At 43.3% G+C, this 27,391-nt stretch overlaps 1 protein-coding gene across 4 annotated transcripts; it reads left to right on the top strand.

Moving 5' to 3' along the window:
• Positions 1–821: 821 nt before the first annotated feature.
• Positions 822–27,391, top strand: NIPSNAP2 (nipsnap homolog 2). Of its 4 annotated transcripts, none has more exons than XM_074346018.1 (10): positions 823–1,005; positions 10,264–10,403; positions 10,486–10,531; positions 13,292–13,386; positions 13,731–13,801; positions 14,598–14,738; positions 15,639–15,670; positions 21,554–21,648; positions 25,072–25,148; positions 26,249–27,391. In XM_074346018.1, exons 1-10 carry the CDS (start codon positions 914–916, stop codon positions 26,282–26,284), a joined length of 825 nt encoding a protein of 274 aa, XP_074202119.1. In that variant the 5' UTR covers positions 823–913; the 3' UTR covers positions 26,285–27,391. The 4 variants fall into 4 exon arrangements, with proteins under 4 accessions (XP_074202120.1, XP_074202121.1, XP_074202119.1 ...); XM_074346017.1 differs by having other exon boundaries at positions 826–1,005; positions 25,065–25,148; XM_074346019.1 differs by lacking the exons at positions 25,072–25,148; positions 26,249–27,391 and adding an exon at positions 21,760–22,324 and having other exon boundaries at positions 822–1,005.

Raw genomic sequence — 27,391 nt, 5'->3', positions numbered from 1 at the left:
TTTCTGCCAGTCTTGTCTTGGTTACAGTTTTCCTGATTACATCTGTGGCTCTTTTATCTTACCGCAGGATACATTCCCCCAGCAGTGCCATCCTGACTCGCCTTCAAGTTGTTCCCTTGGCCGGCTGGAGTTGTCCTCCCTGGTCCCACCGGTCAACTGCTCTTCTCTTGGGACCGCACAGTTGTGCCATCTCCCCAGGGTCTACCCTCCACTTCACAGGCACCGCCGGTTACGTGCTCTCTCGTCCTTTTGTGAACGTCTGCGTTTCAACACCTGACACACTGCAATCATTTCACATCCAGCCCCACTAGTCTGGGGCGGCTTGAGCGCAGGGATGGAACGCAGCCCTCCACTGCTGAAAGCAGTAACAACGGAATCCTGAGACCATGAGGGAACTTGAGTAGGTTTCCATCCAGAATGCCTTTATTAAAGCGTAATTTATTTTTGAAAAGGCAATATATTTACATAGTGCAAAATCCAAAAGGTATTCGGGGAGAAGCCCGCCTCCCAGTTTTTGCCCCCAGGCCCTAGATTCCACTAGGAACCGTGCTACTCTCTACTTGTGGCTCCCTCCACGTACATTCAAGCCTTGCCCTCATTTCTTTGCGGCACCCTGTGCTGAGCACCGAGCTCCTTTCGCTGGAGCTTGTCTCGCAGTCGTTCCTCTCCGGCCTCGCGCTCCTTTCTCGCAGCGGCGGAACCTCGGCGCCGGGACGCACAGTAGACCCGGCCTCCGCGGCCACGCGCCCCGCTCCCCCTGGCGGCCGCGCCCTGCACTGCAGCGGCCGTGCGCCCTGCCCCGCCCCGCCCCGCCCCGCCCCCATCTCCGCGGGCCCGGTCGGGGGAGGGGTCGCGGCGGCGGCGGCGGCGTCAGCGGAGGCCCGGGTGGTGGGAGTCGAGGCGCCGGAGCAAGATGGCGGCCCGAGTGCTGCGCGCCGGCAGAGCGGCTTCGGCCGGTGGCCTCCTGCAGCGGGCCGCCCCCTGCAGCCTCCTGCCCAGGCTCCGGTGAGCAGCGCCGCCCTTTCCGGGAGCGGCCAGGGAGGGGCCGCCGCGGGGCGGAGGGCGCGGGGTCCCCGGCGCGGGTCACCGCCCCGGCCCGGGCGCGCTCCCACGGGGCAGGGCCGCCCCGGCTGCGGGGCGGCGGGACCAAGGCCGCAGTCGGCACGGTGGGGCGAGCCGGAACCGCGGCAGGGTGGGAGCGCCAGCCTGGCGGGCTAGGCTCAAGGTCACGGCCGGAATGGCCCTCGGCTCCGGAACCACGTCCGCCCGCCGTGCCGGCCCGGCCTGCAGGACCTTGACCCGGCGCGACCCGGAGCCCTGGCCCAGCGGCGGGTGCGCGGCTGAGGCCGCAGGCCCTGAACTTGGCCCCCAGGGGCTCCCGCCTGACTTCCTGAGAACGCTTCCCGCCCGCGCAAAGCCTGTGTCTGCATCTGCAAATGGCAGTAGACACACCACTCACCTAGGTTGCTGTGAGGAAGAAACGTAGTAACGCGTCGCCCCGGTGAAGGTCGGGGAATTAGTGAAGCCGTCTCAGCCCTACGAACAGTCGTTGACTTGCATTTAAAAGTAGGTAGTGGATCCAAATTATGTACAATTATCAGCACTAGGTAGCCGTTGAGTTCAGTTTAAACTTTTTTTCCTGCCCTCATTGGATGAAATATTCGGTTTTTTGGATCCATCGCTGACATAGCCATGTCCCATTTTCCAAAATGAAAAACCAAAGCCCGTACTAACTTACACGTCGATTTGCTTTGTCGGTTTCATTACATTGGGTAATTTAAATTTTACCTTTTTGTTTGATTTTAATTAAATTGTGAGCCTGTAGAAAAAAAAACAGTTGGTACTTAAAAATGAAGAAGGAAAGAACTACCTATTTGTTAAACTCTTAACATAGGCGAAGGAGCTTTATATGATATGGCTTATTTAATGTAATCCTATTAGCAATTTTAAGTAAGTAAGAGGATCTGCATTTTAGGGATGAGAAGGAACCTCAAAGAGCTTGAGACGCATGGCTGGAAAAGGCATTTGAACCCAAGTTTTTCAGGCTTCCGGCCCAGCGCCCTTCCCAGAACTGAAGCTCAACTTGTGTTTCCAAATTTGATGTTTATGTTTCCAGGTTTAACAGATCAACCTCCTTTCATTTTTATTCTGTTACTGCGTATCTACTGTTTTATTTTTTCACACAGGTGATTTAAACTTCTATTCTTTGCAAAAAAGACAGCTGATATTGAAGGTGTTCACCTAAAGTGCCCAAGGTCACTTGAAGCAAGTAAACTGGAGATTCGGACCTGGGTCCACCCAGTACCCCCACTTCCTGCTGGGGCCAAATGCTCTTGCCCCTGGAGTCCCTGTCTGTATACAGTCTGTTGGTTCTTTGATTATTCTCTCAGGTCCCCTGTCCCTTCTGACGGCTCCTTCTTGGGCTCTTGTCTGCCTTAACTGTAAGGTGTTCTTTAGGACTCAGTCTAGACCTGGTTAATTCATTAATTCTATCAAATAGTGAATGTATGATGTCTTTGAAGCTCTGGAACTGAGCATAATTGCCATGGTCATGGCAGAGGTGAAAACCCATATGAATTTACAGATCAAGGTAGGTGTCGTGGGAGGAAATCAGGGAACCTCCAGCATGAGGTCATAGAAGGCCTCTCTGAGAAGGTGACATTCAGCTGAGACCTAAGGGTCCGTGTCCATGAGAGCCCTGAATGGGAGAAGTCAGGTGTGCTGGGAAACCCCAGAAAAATCTAGGAGGCAGGAATGAAGGGACAGCAAAGGACAGGTGGAGAGGAGCAGGGGCCGGGTAATTCCAGGCCTTAAAAGCCATTTAGAGAACTTGGATTTTATTCTGAGAGCCATGGAAGACATTTAAAGGTATAAACTCTAGTGTGACATGATCCGATGTATGTTTCTAAAAGTTCCATCTGACTTCGAAAAGAGGACAGGACCAGGGTAGTTAATAGCCAACAGGATGGATGCTGGTTCTATTTACTGAGAGTTGTTTGTTCCGTAGGTCAGAGTGCCCAGCACGTGCCAGGTGCTGCTGGGAAACCTCAGTGAATGAGGTGCACCAGGTGCCTGCCATCTAGGAGCTTGCTAGTAATTCAGAGGAGGAGGAACAGATGTGGGGTGGGGAGGGGGGCGGATCCAGGGCAGTTTTGAGCCTGACGAAGTTTGAGATGGCTGTCAGCTATTCAGATGGAAAGGCCAAGTAGGCAGTTGGCTGACTGGACCTGCATGACTCCTTAAAGGAGATGTCTGGACACCATCTGAGAGTTGTCAACATATAGGAATGCAAAATGTTGACAGATCCATGGGTTTCAATATACTGTTTTGTATTTGAAATTTTTCATAATAAAATGCTTTTTAAACTACAGGAATGGATGAGATTGAGGATAGAGAAGGAGCTGAGAAACAGGTCCTGGGATGTGTTGACATTTACAGGCTGGATGTAGGAAAGAGGCAGCAAGGGAGACTGAGAAGGGGCAGCTGTGAGGTCATTGTTGTGGGTCAGTGCCCAGGAGAGGTGATTCAAGGAGGGAGGGGTTCAGCTATGCCTGATGCCGCTAAAAGGTTAAGTAAGACAACAGAAGAAAACCGCGTTTGCCAGCAGGGGTGCTGTGGGTGACCTTGCATTAGTGGTTTCAGAGGGGAACAAGGAAGTCTTCCCTGGGAGACTTAACTTGCCAGCACATCTGACTTAGCTCTGCCCAGTGCCAGGCCCTCCACTCAGCCGCTTATGGAACATTGCACTCGTGTCCCACAGGTGCCAGAACAGGCTGTGTACCCAGAATTTAACTCATCTTCCTCCTGCAAAGCCTCCTTGCTTCTCCTGGGTGTTTCCCCCCAGTAATGGAACATTTTCCATTTAGTGGTCCAGGCCAGAAAGTCTTCCCTAAGCCCATCTACTCAGTTGCTTGACCTGTTAGTTCTGCCTCCAGCATGTCTGGACTCCACCCTCTGTATCCACACTCCCCCAGCTCATCTCTGGCAGCATATCTGGGCTGAATTCCTACAAAGAGCGTGGACTTGAAGCCACTGGTGAGGGGGACAACTAAAGAATCTGAGCAGGACGTTTTCCTACTAGAAAGAGCTCTATGACACGAACCGTGACTAATCTCTCATCCCTTCCATCCCACCCCTACCAAGAAAACCTCTAAAAAAAATTTGGGGGGATATTGGGGACATTTTAATGTGGGGTGGATATTAGATTTAGAATCACTATTTTCCTTAGATGTGACATTAGTGTCATGGTTTTGTCCTTGTTCTTAGGAGATGCATGCATGTATTTAGAGATGGAGGGTCATTATGTCTGCACTCTAGTTTCAAATGGTTTGGTAAAGATAAAAAAGCAAATATGTATATATAAAGACTAAAGATGATAAAATGTTTATTTTCCATCTAGATGAGGGCATAGAGGCCTTCATTATACTGTCCTTTCATCATCTGTGAAGTTTTTAAAAAATGAAGTTAGGGAATAGCTCTCTCTAGCAGCTATTGGGGAAGACAGATTGATTGGGGTTAGCAGGCGGGTTGGTGGTGGGGAGGGGATTCTTGTAGCTTCTTGCTTTAATGCCAGACTCTTCTTTGGCTCCAGCCCTTCAGTCCCCTCCCTTTGCCCTCAGCCATATTCACACACTCCTGCTTTGGCCAAGAGTAGAGTTCTGCATCCTAGGATGTCCTTCCTCCCATGGGCATCACCCTGACAAACCGCTCTCCATCTTTCATGTCCTCAGCTCAGCAAGTGCCTCTTCAGAGAGTTGGTCCATGTCCCCCTCAGGCCGACCCAGACTCCACTTCCTCTGCCCCCACCCCCGCCGTACCCTGTCTCCATGGAGAGCCTGCTTCCTCTTCCTTGGGTTGTGATCATGTTTGACTGCTCCCACCAGCTCTGAAGTCAGGGCCAAGCTTATTCATCTTTGTATCCTCTGCCTGGCCCAGTGCCTGGCACGTACGGTGCGCAGTCAGTTGGTATTTGGTGATCAAATGACCAAAGCCACTTAAACCACTGCTGCCTCCTATGGTCTCGATGTTAAATGTATTTCTCTTCCATAATTTGCTCCAACTAAACCAAAACACCGTCTTGTACACCTAATCAGGGCCCAAGTCTTCTCCTTTTCACCTCAGCAATGTCTTTTGAATGTATTCTTTCCCCATCATCCCTTTTGTTATCATCTTAACCCATGACCATCTTTTGGTCCATCCAGTAGGCACCGAATGCCTCCTTTGTGCCTGGTGCTGCTGGGCTGGGCAGCCCACCAGGGACCCGTGTTCCTTGCCCTTCTTGCTGCATGCAGTCCGCCCACCGCACCACTGCCAGGCTGCTTTTTCCACTTAGATCTTTTCTGAGAACTTGCGAGCATTGCACCAGGTACCGGATAAAGTCCAGCTGACAGGCATGGTGCATGGGAGCCCAGCCTCCCGCCCCCCTTGCACTCCCGTGGTCTCTTCCCCTGTTCTCCCACACCGTGTTCTCTTGTCTCCCTGAACTCTTTGCTGTTCCAGAAATACACCATACAGCTTCACAACTCCGCAGCCCTGAACATGTTGTTCCCTTTGACTGGAATTATCACCAGCTTTGTCCACCTGTCTTGCTTGTCCTCCAAGACAGAGCTGGACTGTCTCCACTGGAGTCCCTCCCACTCCTTGCAGACCAAGGCCAAGGCCAAGACTGTTCATTCCCCCCTGGTTCCCACAGTGTGTGTGTGAGTCTCTAATGTCCGTGACTGCTTCAGCTGTTTACCAGGAGGTTTTTCCCATGAGGCCGGGCAGGCAAGGCATCTGGTTCATCTTTATATCCACCGAGCCAGGCACGCAACGCTTACTCTGTTGAAAGTCTAGTGTTTTGCAGGATGTGCTGCCCTCCACCCCACCCTCTGTAAAGTGCCACGCAATGCTTATGTGATGTTATAAAGACAGCTGATCATGGTATTTGTCCCTCAGTAAGGATCGTCCATCCAGGTCTTATCACCCTGACAGCTGTTGGCATGGCCACTTCTACCCTTTTCCATGATTCAGCTTGGACAGCTAGATGGACTGGGCACGTGAGGCACTTTGGTCACCTGCCACTCGGAAGATATGAGTTCGATGGTCAGGTGAGGCTAACACTGGGCTAGTCTGTTTTTCATTTGTCAAGACAATTGCTGCCCAAATTTGACAAGCAAACAACACTGAGGTTCTTGTGTGTGTCCTGTGATGTTGACTGTTTCTTAGGTTAATCTTTAGTTTACAAAGTGTCCCACCCCTCACTTCATTTTACCTGGCCTAAAGTAAATCCCTCTGGTATTATTAAAACATGGAATGAACATCCACTTGGGGAGATTTATGTGGGGGAGGCATCCCTTATTAGTGGAAATATTTTGAAATGTATAGTTAGATCTGGATTTGATTTTTATCTTGCCACTTCTTTGCTCAGATTGTGTAAACTCTGTGAGCCAATCCTTAAAATGAAATACAACAATACCTACATTGCTAGATTGTTCCAAGGATTAAATGAGATGACCTTAAACAACCTGCCTAGTCCAGTGCCTAGCAGGAAGCATGTGCTTTCTCATTTGTAATCCCCTTACATTCTAAAGAGGAAGAGAAAAATTTGGATTTTTTTCCCCTCCAGATTTAGTCTGCCAATAAATCTTTATTATGTTCTCTTATCTTGTAAAGTATTAAATATCAACATGTGTGCGCATGCTTATCTATGCATTTCTGAAAAGATCCATTAAGAACTATTAGTAGTGGTTGCTTTGGTGAGTACTTCTTAGTGAAATTCCCCAGTGCTGATATTTTTAGAAACTTATTGTGCCCCACTCCTACTTGTTCGTAATTGTTATTCCTGAACTCTTAAAATGTATTTAATCGAAAAAAAATTTTTTGAACACAATCTCTGTTTGGTAAATTTAAAATCTAAAACAAAGAAAAAACAGGAATTATACAAAGTCCTAGTAATAAATCTTAAAACTTTCTACTTTGTATAGCACTAATTTTATATGCCTGCCATGTTACTTCATAATATTATTCAAGCAAATATTCCAAAATGTGGTGTGCTTGAAACATTTTAAACAAATTGACAAAATGTTTGTATTTTTATTGAAATAAATTTTACCATGATTCGTTTGGAGAATTGCCTTCTTCAGAATTAGTTTATAGAACCGAAGAATGAATTGAAAACAGAGATGGAGGAGGGTATAGCTCAAGTGGTAGAGCACATGCTTAGCATGCATGAAGTCCTGGGTTCAATCCCCAGTATTTCCATCTAAATAATTACCTCCTTCCCCTAAAGCCAAAAAACTAACCAACTAAAAAAAAAAAAAAAAAAAAAAAAGAATGATTTTGGTTTTTGCTAAAGGGCTAATAGTTTTTAGATATTATTGCTTTTAATTTTAAAAGGTTTTTTTAAGTAGTTTAAAAAGATTTTTAATCTTCTACTGTTAATCGGGTGCTGTCCTATGTGCTTTAAAAGTGTGTTTCCTGAGGTATGAGGTTAAACGTGTACTTAAAAATGTACAAAAGTGAAAACCACGGTCAGTATAGATGTTCTCTGGAGAAAGCTGTGTCTCTCCCAGTTTAATCCTGTCCTTCCTTCGGGGATACCACCATTAACAGTTTCCTTAATTCTAAGGAATTTTAATATATAATTAAAGCAAAATGGAAGAATTTCCAACTTCATTTTACAAATACCACTTAGGACTATACATTTTTGTGCTGTGCACTTACAAGAAAAATTACATATACTGGTAGTGTTATTTTGCTTATTCAGTATAAGCCTGCTGCTTTTTAATCTTGAAAGACTTGGAAAAAATGCTTTTATATTTCTTGATCATTACTGTATTTACAGAAAATGTTTTATCATTAATTTCATATTTGGATATTAGATGTTTATATATTTGTAAGCTTCCATCAGTCAAAAAAAGTCTTTATCTGGTTTTTAGCTATTTGTGATCCTATGAATTGGTTTTTAAGTGAAAAGAACATAATGGGAGAAAATGGCTCTGTAATGTTTGTTAATTAAAGCAGCAAGTTGACTTTGTAAGCAAAAAAAAGAAAAAGGTTGCCATTGTAACACGTGAAATTTAGAATTCTAAAATTTCTAATGCACCATAGTTGAATAAGAATAGGACTTTGTATTATTTAATGTGGAATCCACATATTCATCTCATGAGAGTTTTCCTTGCCTCTTGTTTAAACTCCCCTTCCTCAATACCTGAGGTCACTCTCTTTTCCCCTTATGTTTGCTTTGTGGTATCTGTGTTCTTAAGCACGCCTGTTAAGCAGATTGAAAGGAATCTGTAGAAAACCATCTAATGTGTCTGAGAGAGCCCCCAGAAAATGCTCCCCCTGGCCTGTCAGCAGCCCGACCTCCTTTTGAAGCACTGGATAAGATCTGAGCACTTATATTGGTCACTTGCATATTATTACCTAGTCCTAGCATATCACCGCCTTTGGTGTGATCTAGCAGAGGACGGGAGAGATCATTTATGTGGATGTCAATTAAAGATCAAAACAATAAAGAGTGTGCTGTGATAGTCCTGGCCAGAGGGGATGGTCATCAGCTATACAAGGGATCATGCAGAAACACTGGGCACAGACTCAAAAGGCTCCATCCTGTGTGATTCCATACATAAGACATTCTGGAAAAGGCAAACTACAGGAACGTAGAACAGATCAGTGGTTGCATGCAGCTGGAAGAGCTGATTATAGGAGGAGGAATTTTAGGGGGTAAAGGAACTGTTGCATCCCCTACTGTGGTGGTGGTTACATGAGTTTATGTGCATTTGTCAAAACTTGTAGAACTGTATGTCCAAAGAAGAGTGACTTTACTGTACATGAATCTGAATTAAAGTGGAGAAGAAGGGACGCGGTTTGTCGTCTGATTGTGGTTATGTGAAGTTAAGAAGAGGATAAATCTTGACCAGGTTTTAATTTTTAAAATCTTGTTCTCAGGTTATGTATACCTGTATACCTTACCCATAAAAGAGTTTCTAAACTTGCACTTCTAGGTATTTTAGCTAATTTTAAGTATAAAAATAATATACATATGTGGAAAATTCTCAAATGGTCCAGAAGGTTATTCTGCGAAAGTGGAAAATCTCTACTCCCACCCCAAGCCCAGTCGCATTCCCTAGATGTCATCACTGTTAGCAGTTCACTTTGTGCTTGTGGTCCTGTCCTGTGCCTGCTTTTTCTGCATAATTCATCTTAGAGAGACCAACCATGTATCCGTGCATGATTTTGGATATGCCTCGGTTAATTTAACCAGTCCCCATTAATGGATTCCAAATTGCCTGTATCAGGAACAAACTGGAAACAAGGCAGTAATAAGGAAGGCTCTCCTGCATTTGGATCTGTGCGCCTGTCTAAATATAGCTGCCTGTAGGACATAAGTTCAAGTGCAATTATTGGGCCGAAAGGCCTATGCAGTTATAATTTCGATATAGATAATGCCACACTGCCCTCTAGGGAGGTTCCGCAAATTTGTCATCCCACTAGCAGGCATGTGGGAGTTAAACATGCACTTAAAATTTCACAGGTGAAGTGTAGTTTGTTACTTCAGTCACATTTATCCTCACTTTCTGATAGCATGTATAGTAGAAATGCAGCAATAAGATGAAAATTAACTAGTTATTTATATGTTAATGAAGTCTGTATTCTTAGGTTTTTGTGACCGTTAAAAATCTTGATTCTAAGGTTAGTTTAGGGGTAAAGTAATTTTTTTAAAGTAATCCTTTAATTTTAAGTATATTTCTTCCCACATTTTTTATTGTGGTAGGGTACATAGCATAAGCATGGCCATTTTAGCCCTCTAAGTGCACAGTTCTGTGGCGTTTATCACACTCTCGTTATTATACAAGCATCACCGCCATCCACCTCCAGAACCTTTTCATCTTCCCAAACTGGAGCTCCTTACCCCTTTATCCCTAGCCACCCATCATTCTATTTCTTTCTCTGTGAATTTGACTGCTCTAGGTTTCCGTGTGTGTTCTTCCAATGTTGAAGATTTGAAGGGAGGAAGAACACGTAGCGGAAGTTGCAGAGATAAACGTGAGAACTCCCCCAGGAGCGCCTGAAGTTACTTCCCCACTTTGCGTTTAGAGTGCACGCTGTCGGGATGGAAGGTGGGCATGTGGTATCCCAGCTTCTAGGATACTTGCTCAAGGCGTGTCGGCTGAATGGGTTGATGAATTGATGAAAACAGCGTACTACGCGACACAACCTAGAGACGCTGAAATCTCTCCCTCTGATGAAGCTCACGTTTTTGCGTTTGTTATTCCATAGGAGATTGACATCTTCCAATAACAGACCTCGAGAAGACAGCTGGTTAAAATCCTTATTTGTCCGGAAAGTTGATCCAAGAAAAGATGCTCACTCTAATCTCCTAGCCAAAAAGGAAACAAGCAGTCTGTACAAATTACAGTGTGAGTCATAGGTTTGCTATCTTCATAGTTGACTTTTTTCCCTCTGTTCGTAAGTTTATCGTTGAATTTTCTTTTGTTTCAGTTCACAATGTTAAACCGGAATGCCTAGAAGCATACAACAAAATTTGGTGTGTATACCAAACTATCCTTTACTTGGGGAAAAATAACACTTTTAGTATCTGTTGATCGAGCTAACCCTTGAGAGCAGAGCAGGCACATTCACACCACTTCTTAAAGCTCAGAGACTCTTAAATTGAGCTCTGCGTGGGATTACCAAGGGCGTTTTGATTTTAGGCACTCAGTCAGCTAAGTCATCACACAGGCTGTCAGACTGGGGATGGTACTAGACTCCTAAGGTTGGAAGGAACCTTGCAGGGCTGTCTAGCCTGTCTGCCCATCCAGACTGCAGCCCCTCCTGACTGCTGCCTCTGCTTAAATACATCCGTATCTTCCATCTCTGGGCAGCTTCCAGTGTTAGGAGTTAGAGCTGTGACCTCCATTGTTTCCAGTTTTACCCCTAAGTAGCACCACCATGTGAGAGCCCCTTCTGTGGTAGATTGTAGCCACCATTTCTTCCCAAATCTTCCGTTCCCAGGATTCGGGTCCCTCCAGCAGATTCTCATATGATGTGAATTCCATGTGCTCTTGTAGAATTTATTAACTTTAAAGAGATTTAAGTGCATCGGTTCTTAAGTTAATAGAAATAGCGTTTTAATGATCAATTGTCAGCAAATATAATTTAAAAGCATTTTCTTCACCTTTCATGTCTGCTGCTTTCATGAGAAAGCAAATGATTTTGTCACCAGAATCAGGTTAACTTTCAGAAGCAAAAAAAAAAAAAAAAAAACTTTTGTTGTTTTATTTTTGGAGGTGGTTCGTGAAATGTAACCTTAGCATAGTTTCTCACTCACCTCAGCACAGTTCTCTTTATTTAAAAAAATGCCCTAAAACGAAGCAGATGCTTTTTTCTGAATCTTTTCTCATAAAATGAAAATTTTCTGAATGGATTATCTTTTCTGCCCTGCTTTTGTCGCTTCATCTCCTGCCCCAGATTTCTGGCTGTCTGTTCATATTTCTATTTGGATGTCTTGCTCTCCCTTCACACTCAATGTGTAGACTCACCTTGCCCTCCCAGTTTCCCCATGTGTGGCGCGCCCCGTGGTTTTGACTCTTTCCGTAGTTTTTTGTGATGAGTTGGTCCCTAAGGGCTGCGCGTTCTTCACTTGCTGTGTTTGTTGTTTCTCTGTGCTTGTTCCCCCTCCAGCTCCCTCTCTAGGCCTGCTGAGGCCCGTGTCCTTCTGACTGCCCTCTGGGCTTGACGCTGTACCTGTGCCCCACCCCGCTGCAGTCCGTTACCTAAACGTTCGTCACAGTGATCTGCTTGAGTTCTCTTTTCTCCTCTCTGAAACTTTCAGCAGCTCCCTGTTTCCAGTACATAAAAACTTAACTCTTACCCGATTTTTAGGAGCCCAAATAATGAGGTTCTGCCCAACCCATCAAGCTCCTTGTGCAAGTGCTCCCGACCTTACAGCCTCGGTTCACCTGGGTCTTCTGTACAGACATCCATCTCCACACCCCACCGCCGGGCTCCAGTTCTGGGTTGTTTGCCTCCCACTCAAGTCATGTGGCAGAAAGGAAGCCCATTTCCCTCTCCCTAACATAATCCATCTTTCCCCACCCCCATTTCTGTCAACCCCATGTTATTTCTGAACGTTCAGGGGTCATACAGCAGATAGATTTAGTATCAGATCTAAATTTTTAAAGTCAGTGCTGCCCTTCAAAAAATACATGTGGTTTGATCATTGTATTGGGTCACAGAAACATTTTTGAGTTTTCAGTTAGACTGAAGACCATTCAGAGCTTTTCTCTTAACTGTTCATATGCCCAATCCTGGTGTCCCAGCATCTGGTGCTGATAATTAGCTTGGTATTGCTGGGTTTCAGCAAATAATTTGAACAGGTTCCATTCCTGACCCTTGAGATCTTTTTGCATCCATTGTTGAGTCTGTATTATACTCATAATTTATTCAAACAGCCTGCAGGTCTCAGCTTTGCTCTTGGTCCTACACAGTGTGCCTCTCCCCTTTGCCTTTCCCTGTCCGTTAGAGCCTGTGCTATAAGAAGGGCTCCACGGAACCAGGCTGTGACACCTCTGTCAGATTAACACACGGCCATGACCGTGTCCAGTCAGTGGTCATGGGTATGTCCAGTGTGAGATTATGTGAGATCTTTCAGATCCCCTCAGCCGGTTGCATTGAGTAGAAGTGAATTTATGATTCACGTTGTATCTTTCGTTTGGCTGCTTCTGCCACGTTGACGCCCTTGGGACTGTTGGGGTGGGGTTGCTTCCAGCCCGTGCTGGGTTCCGGCTCCGTTGTCTTCCTCCTCGAGGCCTGCTCATCCTCTGCCTTCCAGGCTGCTTCTGCTCTCTCCCCTTCTCTGCACATTACTTTCGGCCCTTTTCTTCTTCCGCCTTCTTTTTCTACTGTTCCCATTTCTCTCATTCTTCCTATCTTTGGAACCAGCAGGACTTAGCCTTTATAAACCTCACCATTCCTAAGTGCTTTTTTTTTTTTCCTCCTGAAACAGCAAATAGTAGACTAGGAATTTGGGAACCATTGGCTCTTCTTTATCATTTTTATCACTATGCTTGAGTTCCTTACCACCGTTGTAGAGAGCTGAGGTGTCAGTCACCTAAGCTTCTGATAAGCGGGATGTCAGAGTACAACAGAATTCAGCTAAAAGGGTAATTCTGCACATCATTTTTATTGTAATGTATTCTGAGGTCAGTTGTCAGAACACAGAATAGATCCTTTATTGATCATCTGTTGTCCACCTGGAATAATTTTGTTGGTTGTTTAATTAGTGTTGCTGTTTCTTCTCTTTAAGTCAAGAGGTGTTGCCAAAGATTCATGAAGACAAACATTACCCTTGTACTTTGGTGGGGACTTGGAACACGTGGTATGGCGAGCAGGATCAAGCTGGTAGGAAGCAGAAGTCTTTGGAATAAACACTTGTTCCTTAAGCCTTGACTGTAATTACTTAACTGATTCTTAACGTAATGCTTGTTTTTATAATCAAAGCTTTCAAAGTCTCAGTCTAGTCTTCTAGTTAAAGTAGTATCTCCAGTAATTCATTGCAAAAACTCCTTTTTAAAAAATTTTTCATATTTGAATCTCTTATTGAAACTTGATGGTGTGACTCAGGGGCCAACACATGGCACACTGTAGTTTTGTGCTGTGTTAGCATTGTGCATATCTGGAGCATTTTCAAGATAAGAGTATCATGAAAGTCTAAATGTATGTTACCTTCTAAAAATGTATTTCAGTTCACCTCTGGAGGTATGAAGGAGGCTATCCAGCCCTCACGGAGGTCATGAGTAAACTCAGAGAAAATCAGGTAATCTTGAAAAATGTTTGCTTGTTCAGACTAACGATGTAGTAGATATTAGTACAGAATTAAGTGACTCTTTTCTGTCATCAGTTTCTGTTAGTGAACTGTTAGTTTTTTACGGTAAAAATGTTATTATTTGGACTCTTGAGGTTGTATTTAAACGTAGAGTAACCAGTTGTAACACTATTAAAATAACAGTTCTTATTGTGAAAGTCAGTTTTACTTTGAAACTGATTAGCTGGTACTTTGAAACCGGTAAGTCAGCACCACAGACACAGCCAGCTGTGAGCACCTAACACTTACCTGTCGCGGAGCTGCCAGCCACGCCTCCTTTACCTGGGCTGACTTTGCTGTCCGCCCCTCCTTTCACTAACAGGTGTGTGTTAATGGAGAAGATTTTAACAGCCACACCTTATTAGGAAAGAAAACCTTTTGTGTAGGTTCCTAGTCCATATATAAATGGCTTTGGGGTTATCTGATGCTGTGAGGTCTTCTTGTCACCTCCATTAGTACGCTGTCAAACACTGTTGGGAGAACCTGAAAACGTAGGAAATTAAATGTGTTTACGTTGTCATTTAAATAATTAGAATGACTGTGTGGTTTGTCATCTAAACCTGGACGCTTTTGGGAGTGAAGGGGATGCTATAGTCATTATACCAGTTCAACAAGATGTAAACTGGGATGGCCTCAGGCCCACTGGACCCTGTTTGTAATAGTATTCCGTCAGAGGAGGAACATAAATGTTACCAGGGTTTATATATAAGTATTAGAAGATTTCATGAGCACACTTTTTCACTCACAGGAATTTGTAGAGTTCCGCAAGGCGAGAAGCAACATGCTGCTCTCAAGGAGGAATCAGCTGCTGCTGGAGTTCAGCTTCTGGAATGAGCCTGTCCCACGGTCAGGACCGAATATATATGAGCTCCGATCTTACCAGCTCCGAGTAAGTGCTGAAGTGGGGGTTAGCCATCCCCTCGTCCTCCGTGCGCGGGAACGTGCACGCCTGCTGCTGAGCAGACCGCGGGCGCCGGGCACGCTGTGTGACGTGTGTTTGGCATGTATTCTCCCCGTCCGGTCCTTTGTTGTAATCTTTCTTTTTCATTCCTTCTCTTCTGCTAAGCTTGTTGGTTTTTTATAATCTTACACATACCATTTATTATTTGACATTTTCCACATAATGTTCCTGTTTTTTAAGAGGAAAGACCTAAAATGCAGGACCAGGTAGATTATATAGCATCTGTTGTCATTGAACTGGAGCAGCTAATGCGCGTGTGACTGTTGCGCACGTTATGTAGCACCCTAAGAGGACAGGGGAGCCCTATTTGTTTGACTTTCTAGATACTGACCTACTAAGTGACTACTAAAAGGAAAGGCCCAGATAGCAACGTGGTTAAAAGGAATATGTGTCAGTAGACCTCAGTGTTCTATTGCGCAGTATTATACTAGGAAAAAAATCAAGGGATATCCTTGCTAGGTTTACTTAAGTGGGATTGTTTTAAAATGTCACAGTAAAGTCTGAATGGGTACTAACACGTCAGTCATGACTTCAGTACCTCTGGAGGATGGGCCTGACTGCGGTTTTCATACCCGTAGTTGGATGACTTACCTCTCACGCTGTGTGCACGTCATCATCTTAGATGAAACTGTAGGCTGTCCCTCCCACTGAGGGGTAGGTATGGACACAGTGAACGTATTACTTTGTTACCTTTTTTTTAAATTTGTTAGATCTCCCTTTATTAAAAGTTAATTTTTAAGTTAATCTTGCCATTTGATATTTCTTATACTGCTGTTTCCATATTTCTTCACAGAAGAACTAACAAACCAAATCCAAATCTCTTTTCAGCCAGGAACCATGATTGAATGGGGCAATTACTGGTGAGTATATTACCAAATTGTGAGTTTGTAAGCCTTATAAATAGATTATTTTAGGCCATAGTGTTAATTCTAGAACTAAAATCTGGGAATGATGTCATGATTTGATACTAGACTGTTATTTTGTTTAACATATTTGTATTATGAATTTTTTCAACTATATACAGAACTAAAGAGAATAATACCATAGGTCCCCCCTTCCACGCCCATTACTTAGCTTTAGTAATTATCAGCATGTGGCCAGTCTTGCTTAGGTCTAAGTCCCCCAACCCAGAGTATTCAGAAGCAAGTCCCAGACAACATACCATTTCATCTGTAAATATTCTAGCATATATCTCTAAGATAAGGACTTTTTTTTAAACAAAACCCCAGTGTTGCATGAGGTTACTTCATATTCTTCTTGGATATTATGTTTTCTGAAATACTGCTTTTGTCACATAAACAGAGCACCACAATGATATGACTGCTTCTTTTTTTCTTCTTAGTTTAATTAGCAAAATACCAATTTTTCCCCAAACTGATCTGTAGATTCGGCAGAATCCCAGTCAAAATCCCAGCAGCCTTTAGAAATGCAAAGGCCCCAGAATAGCTAAAACAACCTTGAAAAGGAGGAACAAAGTTGGAGGGCTCACACATCTCGATTTAAAAATTGACTACAAAGCTAGAGTAATCAAGATAGCGTGGTACTGGTATAAGGACAGACATGGATCAATGGACTAGAACTGAAAGACAAGAAAGAAGTTCTCACGGATGTGAGCAGTTGGCTTTTGACAAATGTACCAAGGCACTTCAGTGGGGACAGAGAGTCTTTTCATCAAAGGTTCCTGAGACAACTGGATATCCTTGCAAAAAGCAGAATTTAGACCCCCTAGCTCACATTATATACAAAAATTACCTGAAAATGAACTGTAGACCTAAATGCAAGAGCTAAAATACAACACTTTCAGAAGAAAACATGAGAGAAAATCTTTGTGACCTAGCATTAGGCAGAGTTCTTAGATACAACACCAAAATCACAATCCATAAAAAAAAATTGATAAATTATAATTCATCAAAATTAAAAGCTTTTGTATTTCAAAGGATACAATTTTTAAAATTAAAAGACAAGTCACAGGCTGGGAGAAAATTTTGCAGATCACAGATGTGATAAAGGACTCGTATCTTGAATATATACAGAAATCCTACAACTCAATAACAAGAACATAAATAACCCAATTTAAAAGTGGCCAAAGGACTTGAATAGACAATTCTCCAAAGATACACAAATAGCCAAAAAGCATAGGAAAAGATGTTCAGCATCACTAATCATGAGAGAAATGCAAATCAAAATGACAATTAGATACCATCCATCTCATAGCCTTTAGGAGGGCCGTTGTCAAAAGGACGGAAAATAAGAAATGTTGGTGAAGATACAGAGAAATTGGAATCCTTGTGCACTGTAGGTAGGAATATAAAATGGTGCAGCCAGTATGGAAGACAGTACAGAGGCTCTTCAAAACATTAAAAATAGCACTACTGTATGACCCAGCTATCCTGCTTCTTGTTATATATTCAGAAAAATTCAAAGCAACATCTCAGAGAGATTTGCACACCCATGTTCATCACAGCAGTGTTCACAGTAGGTAAGAGATGGAAGCAACCCAAATATCAATCCAAAGATGAAAATATGTTTAAAAAAAAAAAAACAGTAAAAAAAATTGTGGCATATACATACTATGGAAGATTATGCAGCCTTTAAAAAGGAAATCCTACCACATGCAGGGTGAACCTTGAGAACATTACAAAATAAACCAGTCACAAAGGACAAATTCTGTATGACTCCACTAATACAAAGTTCCTAAAGCAGAAAATGAAAAGGTGGTTTCTAGGGGCTAGCTGGAGGGGGGTTGGTGTTTAGTGGGTATGGTGTTTCGGTTTTGCAAGATGAAAAAGTTCTAGAGATCTGTTGCACAACAATGTGAATATACTTGGCACTGCTGACCTGGACAGTTGAAAATGGTTGAGGCAAATTTCACAGTAGGTGTTTTTTTTCCACGATAAAGAATAAAATCATAAATCTGAAAAAAAAATTTTTAATGGGCAAAGAATTTGAATAGACATTTCCTCAGAGGAGTTCTATAAATGCCTAATAAGCACATGAAAAAGTGCTCAACATCCTTAGTCCTGATGGAGGTGGAGAGTAAACCTCAGTGAGATGCCACCTCGTGCCTACGGGGATGGCTGTAACAATGGACGGTGCAGCAAGTGCTGATGAAGTTGTAGATGAATTGGTACCTTTGTACGCTGCTGTTGAGAATGTAAAATGGTACAGCCACTTTGGAAAAGGAGAACTGTGACCTTTTTTTTTCCTTTTTTTTTTCTCACGTTCAATGGCACTTTATTTTTTTAACACCTTTATTGGGGTATGGTTCCCGTACAGTAAACTATATGTAATTCAGGTGTACAATTTGATGAATTTTGATAAACGTATATACCAGTGAAACCACAGCCACAATCAAGATAGCTAACATTTCCATCACCCCTCTAGAGGTGCAGTTTTCAAATTCCCAGTTCATCCCTTCCCACCCCCTCTATCCCCTGGTAACCATAAGTTTGTTCTCTATGTCTGTGAGTCTGTTTCTGTTTTGTAGATAAGTCCATTTGTGTCCTTTTTTAGATTCCACATATAAGCGATGTCATATGGCATTTTTCTTTCTCTTTCTGGCTTCACTTAGAATGACTGTCTCCAGGTCCATTCATGTTGCTACAAATGGCATTATTTTATTCTTTTTTTTTTGGCTGAGCAGTATTCCATGTGTGTATATATATATATATATATACACACACACACACGCATACATACATACATACATATACCTTACACACCACATCTTTATCCAGTCATCTATTGATGAACATTTAGTTTGCTTCCATGTCTTGGCTAAATAGTGCTGCTGTGAACATTGAGGTGCATGTATCTTTTTGAATTATATTTTTCTCCAGATATATGCCCAGGTGTGGGATTGCTGGATCATATGGCAAGTCTATTTTTAGTTTTTTAAGTTCTCTCCATACTGTCCCCCATAGTGGCTGCACCAGTTTACATTCCCACCAACAGTGTAAAAAGATTCGTTTTTCTCTGCACGCTTCCCAGCATTTATCGTTTGTAGACTTTTTGATAATGGCCGTTCTGACTGGTATGAGGTGATATCTCATTGTAGTTTTGATTTGCATTTCTCTAACAATTAGTGATGTTGAGCCTCTTTTCATGTGTTTGTTGGCTGTCTGTCTTCTTTGGAGCAATGTCTATTTAGGTCTAATGTCCATTTTTTGATTGGGTTGCATTTTTTTTGATATTAAGGTGTATGAGCTGTTTGTATACTTTGGAAATCAGTCCCTTGCCGGTCACATCATTTGCAAATATTTTCTCCCATTCTGTAGGTTGTCTTTTCATTTTGTTGATGGTATCCTTAGCTTTGCAAAAGTTTTTAAAAGCTTTTAAGTTTAATTAGATCCCATTTGTTTATTTTTGCTTTTATTTCCATTATTCCAGGAGCTGGTTCAAAAAATACAGTGCTGTGATTTATGCACAAGAGTGTTCTCCCTATGTTTTCCTCTAGGAGTTTTACAGTATTTGGTCTTACATTTAAATCTCTTTGAGTTTATTTTTGTATATGGTGTTAGAGAATGTTCTCGTTTCAGTCTTGTACGAGTAGCTGTCTGGTTTTCCCAGCACCACTTATTGAAGAGACTGTCGAGAACCGTGACTTTTTACTTACTTTCAATTTATATATGTTCTGCTTTTTTCAATTAATGATATTTCTTGCTTTGGACTAGATAATTTATTCCTAAGTTCTCTTCTACCTCAAAAAAAAAAAAAACAGTTCTGTGATCTTTTTGTCTGGTGAATCTTTTCTTCTTAGGTCATCAAAGGCTAAGTAATACAAGGTAGAATTCCTTTTCATTTGAAACCTGATAAATACATATTTGATTGTATACTATTACTGTAGGCACCATTTCATTGAGGAATTTAGGGTACGTGTAAGAATTTAGTTGCCCACAGAATAGGCTCGCTCAGGTCTACTTTTCCATGTTACTAATGGAGACTTGCCCACCATGGAATCCATAAGGAAGTACTGAGGTTTTAAAATTATTTATAAAGCCAGTTCAGCATTCAGTTTATATTTTGGCACATAGGTAACTATATAAGATGGTGATCTTCTCTTCAGTACGTGCTTCTGATTATTTCCAGGCTAAGGCAGGTATGTTTTCTTTGCCTACTGTAAGTGAATGAGAAAAATCCAGAATGAAATGAACAATCCTGAATATTTATCACTGTGGATGAAACTTAGGCTTTTTTTTTTCCCTTTCAGTTAGAATGCACGTTAAAGTGATTTGGTTAATTTCAATAATTACTAATCAGATTTGTAATTTCTGTGAAGATTATGATCATTTAATATTAAAAGTAAGCTTAAAGAAGTTAACATCCCTTTGGAGGTAACCTGGGGGGCAATAGCGAGAGATCCCTCCTTCACCACAGAAAAACCGGAGAGCGTGGGTTCCCTTCACGGAGCTGAACACCTGGTGAATGAGAGCTGAGGTGTGTACAGCGGTCCTCAGGAGCCTGGCTTCCTGCTCCCCCCACCCCCGCAGGCCGCCCTTGCTCTGACTCCTCACCCCACTTTGAGATGTTCTGATTCAGTTCCTATGCCGTTTACTCTAAGAAGAGAATGCACTGGTCAGGCCAACTCAAGTATCTTGTCTCTCCCTGTGGATACTAGTAGATTGATACCCTTGTTCACAGCCTCCAGCTCTTTTAAATGAATTAGAATGAATATATCTTCCCAAGTCCTGTCCACTCCGGGACCCTGCTGTGACTGAGACAGCAGACCAAAGCCTGGGCAGAATTGATGCCAATGCACTGGGCAGCGTGTGGCCTGGAGTCTCCTGCGAGGCTCAGGCTGTGACCTCCCTATATACTTGAAGCTGCTTCCTTCATTTTCAACTTTGAATCTAGAAAACTGCTTTTGGAAAAACATACAGGTTTTTACAACTTGTTTGGGATTTCAGGTGCATGACTAAATATAAAGTTCTGGTGCAAATATGAAAGAAGGTGTTTAAAGAGCTGATACCTTTTGTAGCAGGAAATCTTACAAAGCAAAGTTTGAGACAAGTGCTAATTTTTAACCAACTTAATGACAATTTCATATTATACATGTTGACACACGTATATACACACCTTCCTGCACACATAGTACATAATGAATGCCACTTGTTACTTATTTTTCTACCAGTTTGCTCAGGTAAAGGGGAAAGAGGCAGCTTCAGTCTGGACAGCGGTGGTAGTGACGGTGTATTGCCAGGAAGCTCACTTCCGTGGTTCTCCCATGTGCTGTCCCAGGGTCGCAGAGTCCCCCCTGTGGATCAGAGAGCTTGCATGTTTCTCAGAGTTTACTGTCTGCAGCTGCTTTAAAGGTGTGCTTCTGTCATCTTTGTTTTAAGCCCCATTCTTGAGGGAAGGTCCCTGTGGCATCTTGGGTGTCCTAGGATCCAGAATTCCTTCACTTTCTCTCGGTGTAGTCTGGGGACAGCAACTCTTTTCAAGTTGACAGGTCCTATCCTCTGCCAATTTTCTTGACTTCACGTCAAGAATCAGCAGTGCAACCATGTATCCTCATGTTGTTTTTATAGTTATCAATTACTTTCCACTTCTCACAAAGATGACTAATACAGCTACAGAAAGGTACATTTACATCTCATGTACATTAAAATAACTTTCTAATGCATTCGATAATTTAAAAATTATCCTTCGTTCTGAACAACTTGCGCTGAGTATGGAGGACACACACTGGTGGGTTTTTTTAACATACCTGGTTCAGTGTCTGAACTTTGTTTCTTCTCTTGCAGGGCTCGTGCCATCCGCTTCAGGCAGGACGGGAATGAAGCCGTCGGAGGATTCTTCTCTCAGATTGGGCAGCTGTATATGGTGCATCATCTTTGGGGTATGTTTTTTTCCCTTCATTTTTGTGTTCCTGGGATTTCAAAGTTCATCGGTAAGTAGGTTGTCCCGGGCAGTAAAGCGTGTTTCATGTCAAGAGCATTAAACACTGTAGCCGATCCAGACCGTCCCAGATGGAAGGCAGGTGCCGGGCCACCTGGAACAGACGAGGTCAGTGGTGAAAGGGCCACAGACTCGTGGCGTGTTGGCAGCTAGTGGGCGTGAGAGCGGGATGAGAGGTGACGCGAGCAGCCCCAGGAGACGGAAGACGATAAAGCAACAGCACCTTTCCCAGAGTCCCCGCCTCCCTGAGCGGAACGCCCTGCCGCCCCGCCGCCCCCTCCGAGCTGGTCCTGCGTTTCACCTGGAGAGGAGGTCCCCGAGCGCCCACTGCCCACCTGCATCTGGCTCCATGTCCAGACGCCCTTCTCCCGCCTTTTCCTTCCCCACCCACTTTGGTTTGGCATCTTCTTTGTGTTTTTCGGGGCCTGACTCAGATGGTCCCACTGGTCCCCAAGTGAACGTCACTGTCCCACTGAGCCCCCAGAGCCTGGTGTTGTGTGTGGTCACAGTGGTGGCTTGTCTCCCTGTTGGAACAGGAGCTGGGTCTCAGTGACAGCTTAGTACCTTGTGGGCACATTTGTAAATGGTTATTAAAATTAAAAAGATGAAAAGCGTGACTCATTTCCAAACCATAGTAGTTAACTGAGGTGTTGGTTTGCCCTGTTTGGTCTCATCACGCGCTGCAGTGTTGTCTGCCTGCTGGGCTAGCGGGAGGTTTGGGGACCAGGTGACCCGTCTGACAAGTGAGAATGCAAACCTGAGTGGCGCGCACGACCTCGAGTTACCGTGGGTGTACTCCTGACACATAGAGGGGTAGAAAGTTACGTATTGGGGGAAGTCAGCAGAAGGTGGAATATCTAGACGAGACTGACAGGTAATGGGGGAAGGACGGGCTGGAAGTGATGGAGACACAGGAAATTATGAAAACTGCTCAGAAGACTACCAGTCGTGCTGACGGGCTGAATGGAGGGGGCCTGCTGGGGACCTGGGTCTGAATGGGTGAGTAGAGGGAAGAAAAGTCATTTTCACGTTGTGCTCCCGAGCCCTCCCCTGCAAACCCGCAGGGCCTGGGGAAGAGACCCCATCCAGACCCCTGCCAGGCCCTGCACACCTCAGCCGCACAGCCTGGGCTTCCCTGGCATCTGAGGGAGTGAAACTGCGTGGACGGCTGAGACCGCGAGCGGCCTCCGCTCCCCGGGTATCGGGGGCGGCGCTGTTCTAGGGAGCGGCTTTCTAACCCGCCAAGGTTTGACCTCCTAAGTATCAGAGTTTTCAAACATAGTAGATTTGCAAATGGATCTTTTAAAAATGTGTTGGTGTCCCTACCTTTTGAGGTTATACTAAATATAATTTAACCTTTATGGGTTTGCAGTAGGAATGAAGTAGTTTTTATTATTGTTTTTTAAATAGCATATGGTCTGTCCAAAGGATATAAACTGTGGAAAGACAGATCCCTCCCCTTCCTCAGCCTGGAGGGGCCTCTGAGGGTGGCCCCTGCGCAGCCGCCCTGGCGGCCCTCTGTCCAGATGGGAGCCCAGGGCCTTGGCTCCAGGCGGAGGGCAGGCCGCACGTACACTTGGTTCACAGCAGTGCCCGTAGCATGTCCAGACAGGACTCTGGGGAAAGGAGCCTGGAATTTACACTCCATTACTAGTAGAAGAGAGAAATTTTGTCTTTAGATGGTCAAATTGCTAGGCCCCCAGGGTTTGGTAGGTCTTCTTTTAAGAGGAGGAAGCCCCAAAACAGAAGCAGACACTCGTGTCTCGGCTGACACTCAGAGACCCCCCCAGCAGATGCCTATAGGAGGAGATTCCCTAGTAGGCGTTTGGGAGGATCTGGCACAGGTTGGGAATCAGAAACCAAGGCACCTGAGCTGTACTCATGACCCCAAGGGATACCTGAGCTGTACTCATGACCCCAAGGACCCTGACCCTTTGCCCAGGCTCTTCCCTCCACCCAGAGTGCCTCTCTCTCCCGTTCCTGCGTGTCGATGACAAAATGTCCTTTTCAACTTTGAAGACCCCCTTGGTCACATCACACCTTCAGGGCAGCTCTCCCTCATCAGCTCCATCTTCCCTGTTGAGACTTTTTGTCCACTGCAGTGCACAGTCCCTCCCCCAGGTGTTCTAGTGCTTTATGTATGTTGAGAAAAATTGAACCTAGTATTTTCTTGTCTATAATCTGACAGTTTCTGGTTATGGATTTAACATGTTACTGAGGAAGCTCACTTGGTTTGTAAAGGTGTGTCTCAGATCCACTAGACTGTAAAACTTGAGAGCAGACTGTTTCACTTCTCCCACAAGGCCCAACATACTTTTGTTCAGAATAACCAGCTCACAATTATCCCAGCTTAGTACTAAATTCCCAAGGTATAGATGGTCCGTGACTTAGGATGATTCAACTTACAGTTTTTCAATCTTACGATGGTGCAAAAGTGATCCACATTCTGTAGAAACTGTACTTCGAATTTTGAACTTTGATCTGTTCCTGGGCTAGCGATACACAGTCAGATACTGTCCCGTGATGCTGGGTAGCTCCCAGGCAGCCCCGCGATCACAGGGTAAACAACCGAGATACACTTAACAACCATTCTGTACCCAGACAGCCCTTCTGGTTTTCATTTTCAGTGCAGTGTTCAATAAAGTACATGAGCTAGTCAGTACCTTATTATAAAATAGGCTTTGTGTCAGATGATTTTGCCCCATTGTAGGCTAAGGTAAGCGTTCTGAGCACGTTTCAGTTAGGTGAGGCTAAGCTAGGATGATCTGGTAGGTTAGATGTGTTAAACACATTTTTGATTTACAATGTTTTCAACTTACGATGGGTTTATTGGGACTGTAACCCCATCTTAAGTCGAGGGAGCTCTGTAAGCTCTCTGAGAAAATTAGATGAGCAGCTGATCAACACTTAATGGATATACAGTTGACCCTTGAACAACATGGGTTTGAACTTCATGGGTCCACTTATCTGCAGGTTTTTTCAGTAAATACCGTACTACACAATCCACAGTTGGTTGAATCCAAGGATGTGGAACCATGGACACAGAGATGTCTGTGACTATTTCAGTATGGAACTTGAGCAACTGCGGATTTTGGTATCTGTGGCGGGTCCTGGAACCAATCAGTCCCCCAGTGTGGAAGGCCAACTGTACTAGTAGAACCTGGGGCATCATGTTTGGTTTAAGTCTTTTTAAAATTTAGGTGGGGAGGACAGTAATTAGGTTTATTTATTTATTTAATGGAGATACTGGAGATTGAACCCAGGACCTCATGCATGCTAAGCATGCGCTCTACCACTGAGCTACACCCTCCACGCTTTGGTTTAAGTCTTAATTCTTCCATGTGGCTTTTTTTTAAGCTTACAGGGATCTTCAGAGCAGGGAAGACATACGGAACGCAGCATGGCATAAACATGGCTGGGAGGAGCTGGTGTATTACACAGGTAATATTTTAATAGGTGTACGACATTTCGTTTTTCTCGTCGGTTTGTTTTACATTCTTTCACCCAGAAGCTAACGTATATTTTTAAATAGTATGTCGCTCTAGGGATAATGAATCATAAGGTTGAGGGGATAGGGAAATAGATTTTTCATAGTTATGTGACTTTTTTTCAATAGAGAGTATTTATTCTTTCAAGTACATATGTTGTCTGGTACAGTTTTCAGACCCTTGTATGTTGTAAATTTGACATTACCTTTTTTGGTACAGTTCTGTATTCTCTGAAAATTTATGAAACAAATTCTTTTCTAAGCTTTCCCTTTCTCAGCAAAATTGTCCATTCTCCAAAACTTTATAATATGGCAATTTAAAATTTTGAGACTTTGATAATTTAGACCTTCTATACGTACATGTGTGTGCGTGTGCACACACATGTACACCAGTGCACGTGTACCCACATACATACATACCATGAAATCCTAGTTGCTTGATTTTTTAGCAGAAAACAACCAGGCTGAATACTACCCAGAGATACCAGCGCAGTTAATAAGTACCACCCCTGGTGCATGTCAGGTACATTTAAGCCTGTATACTACCAAGAAAATCAAAGAGTAGTTTGTTCTGGAAAATAACTACTATCTTGTCTTTTTAGTCAATAAAACTATGTGACTCTGCTGCTGATTCTTACTTTCATCAGCTTCCAGAGACCTGTTTTACTAGTCAGCAGTGACAGTCTTCCAAGTGCAGTGTGTTTGTCCCTTTATTACAGGATATTACTTGTTTTTGTATAAATTTTATTTCAGTTAAGAGAACCTTTTGAGAAAGCACCCTTTTTCTCACGATGTGGACTTTTCTAATTTCCTACAAGTGAAACACATCTCCCAACCAGATGTCTTAATTTTAGTAACATCTTCCAGGATGCTAGCTGGTCTACCGTTAGGTTGTGTATTTTCCACCCGAGGTCAGTCCTAAATATTCGAACACTCTATTCTGATTTCAAGCAGCATGTCTTCTGAACATTCTCAGCAACCTATCTGTTAATGTAGATCTCCTGTAATCTGTCTAGAAAAGAATAAGCCCGGTAATCTTGATCCTTGTTTTCAGTCCCACTTATTCAGGAAATGGAATCCAGAATCATGATCCCACAGAAGACCTCACCCCTCCAGTAAAGCTACAGGATTTAGATGTGCCTACATAAGTGATGTGACAAGTACTTGTCATAAATTAATTTGAACTGTATATCAAGTGAAAAAGAAACACTGAAGTGTAAACCGCTGTATATAGCTTGTAAGAGACCTCTTTTCTTTACAATTTACATCATCACAAGAAGGGAAACTCCTGCCGCCGGGCTGACTGTACCAGCGCTCTGTAGTCCTCCGACATCCCTGCCTTACACCACCGAGCCACCCCTCCCCGCCCTCCAGGAAGCGAGGGCCCAAATTAAAATCTGATCATCTCCAAATGAGAATCTAGCCATGGAAAAAAGTTAGCCATTTCTTTATAAAAAGCAAATCTGTTTTATAATTACAGATTTTTAGACAAATTTCTTGTATCAGGAAGAAATATAAATTTTGTTTCTCTAGCATTTTTTCTGAGTCTCAGATTAGGAACAAATTATGAGTGTACCGAATACCTGAAAATGTTCTCATTCACTCATTTTTAATATTGGCATAGTAAACAGTGTGTCATTACTAAGCTGGTAGTGGTTGTCAACTATATTTAATCAGTAACTCAGTCTCCACATCATGTTTTGTGACGTCTTTACATGAGGGGGGGGGGAAATGGCTTGAATGTGTGTATCATATGTGACTTTGAAATGAACACCTTGAATAGCACTAATTTTTATTTGTAATATTTTTCTATAACAAAACGAGTAGCCCCAGGAAAAGAGGTTTTATTTTGTAAACAATCATTTGTGACCTCAGACATTCTGTGGTTGTTACTTCAGTAAGCTCACAGCAGATGCTTCCAGGATCGGGTATGAGGGTGGTGCATGTTGAGATGTAAATCGGCATAGAGCTGCACACTTTGGCTTTGTTTGATTTAGTTTTTTACTCTAGTATGCCAATTTTGTGACTAATGTGAAAGTCCTGTTGAAATGAAAAATTATGTCTGACCTCCAGATTAAAGAATTTATGTCAAAATAAAGTGTGAATAAATCTCATATCAAATGTCAAGCTTTTACATGTGAGTGGTTTTCTCCAAGAACATATAAAAGTCAATAAAAATCCTCTTAATTTTCACATA

The sequence above is a fragment of the Camelus bactrianus genome, chromosome 18, assembly GCF_048773025.1.
Source record: "Camelus bactrianus isolate YW-2024 breed Bactrian camel chromosome 18, ASM4877302v1, whole genome shotgun sequence".
Taxonomy (NCBI): Eukaryota; Metazoa; Chordata; class Mammalia; order Artiodactyla; family Camelidae; genus Camelus; species Camelus bactrianus.
Note: the sequence above shows the minus strand (reverse complement) of the source record. Positions and strands in the feature narration are given on the sequence as shown.

Coding starts and splice junctions, on each gene's coding strand:
- NIPSNAP2 (XM_074346017.1), top strand. CDS start 914: ATGGCGGCCCGAGTGCTGCGCGCCGGCAGAGCGGCTTCGGCCGGTGGC. Junction 1,006..10,263: donor AGCCTCCTGCCCAGGCTCCG/GTGAGCAGCGCC, acceptor GTTATTCCATAG/GAGATTGACATCTTCCAATA. Junction 14,739..15,638: donor TCCGATCTTACCAGCTCCGA/GTAAGTGCTGAA, acceptor ATCTCTTTTCAG/CCAGGAACCATGATTGAATG.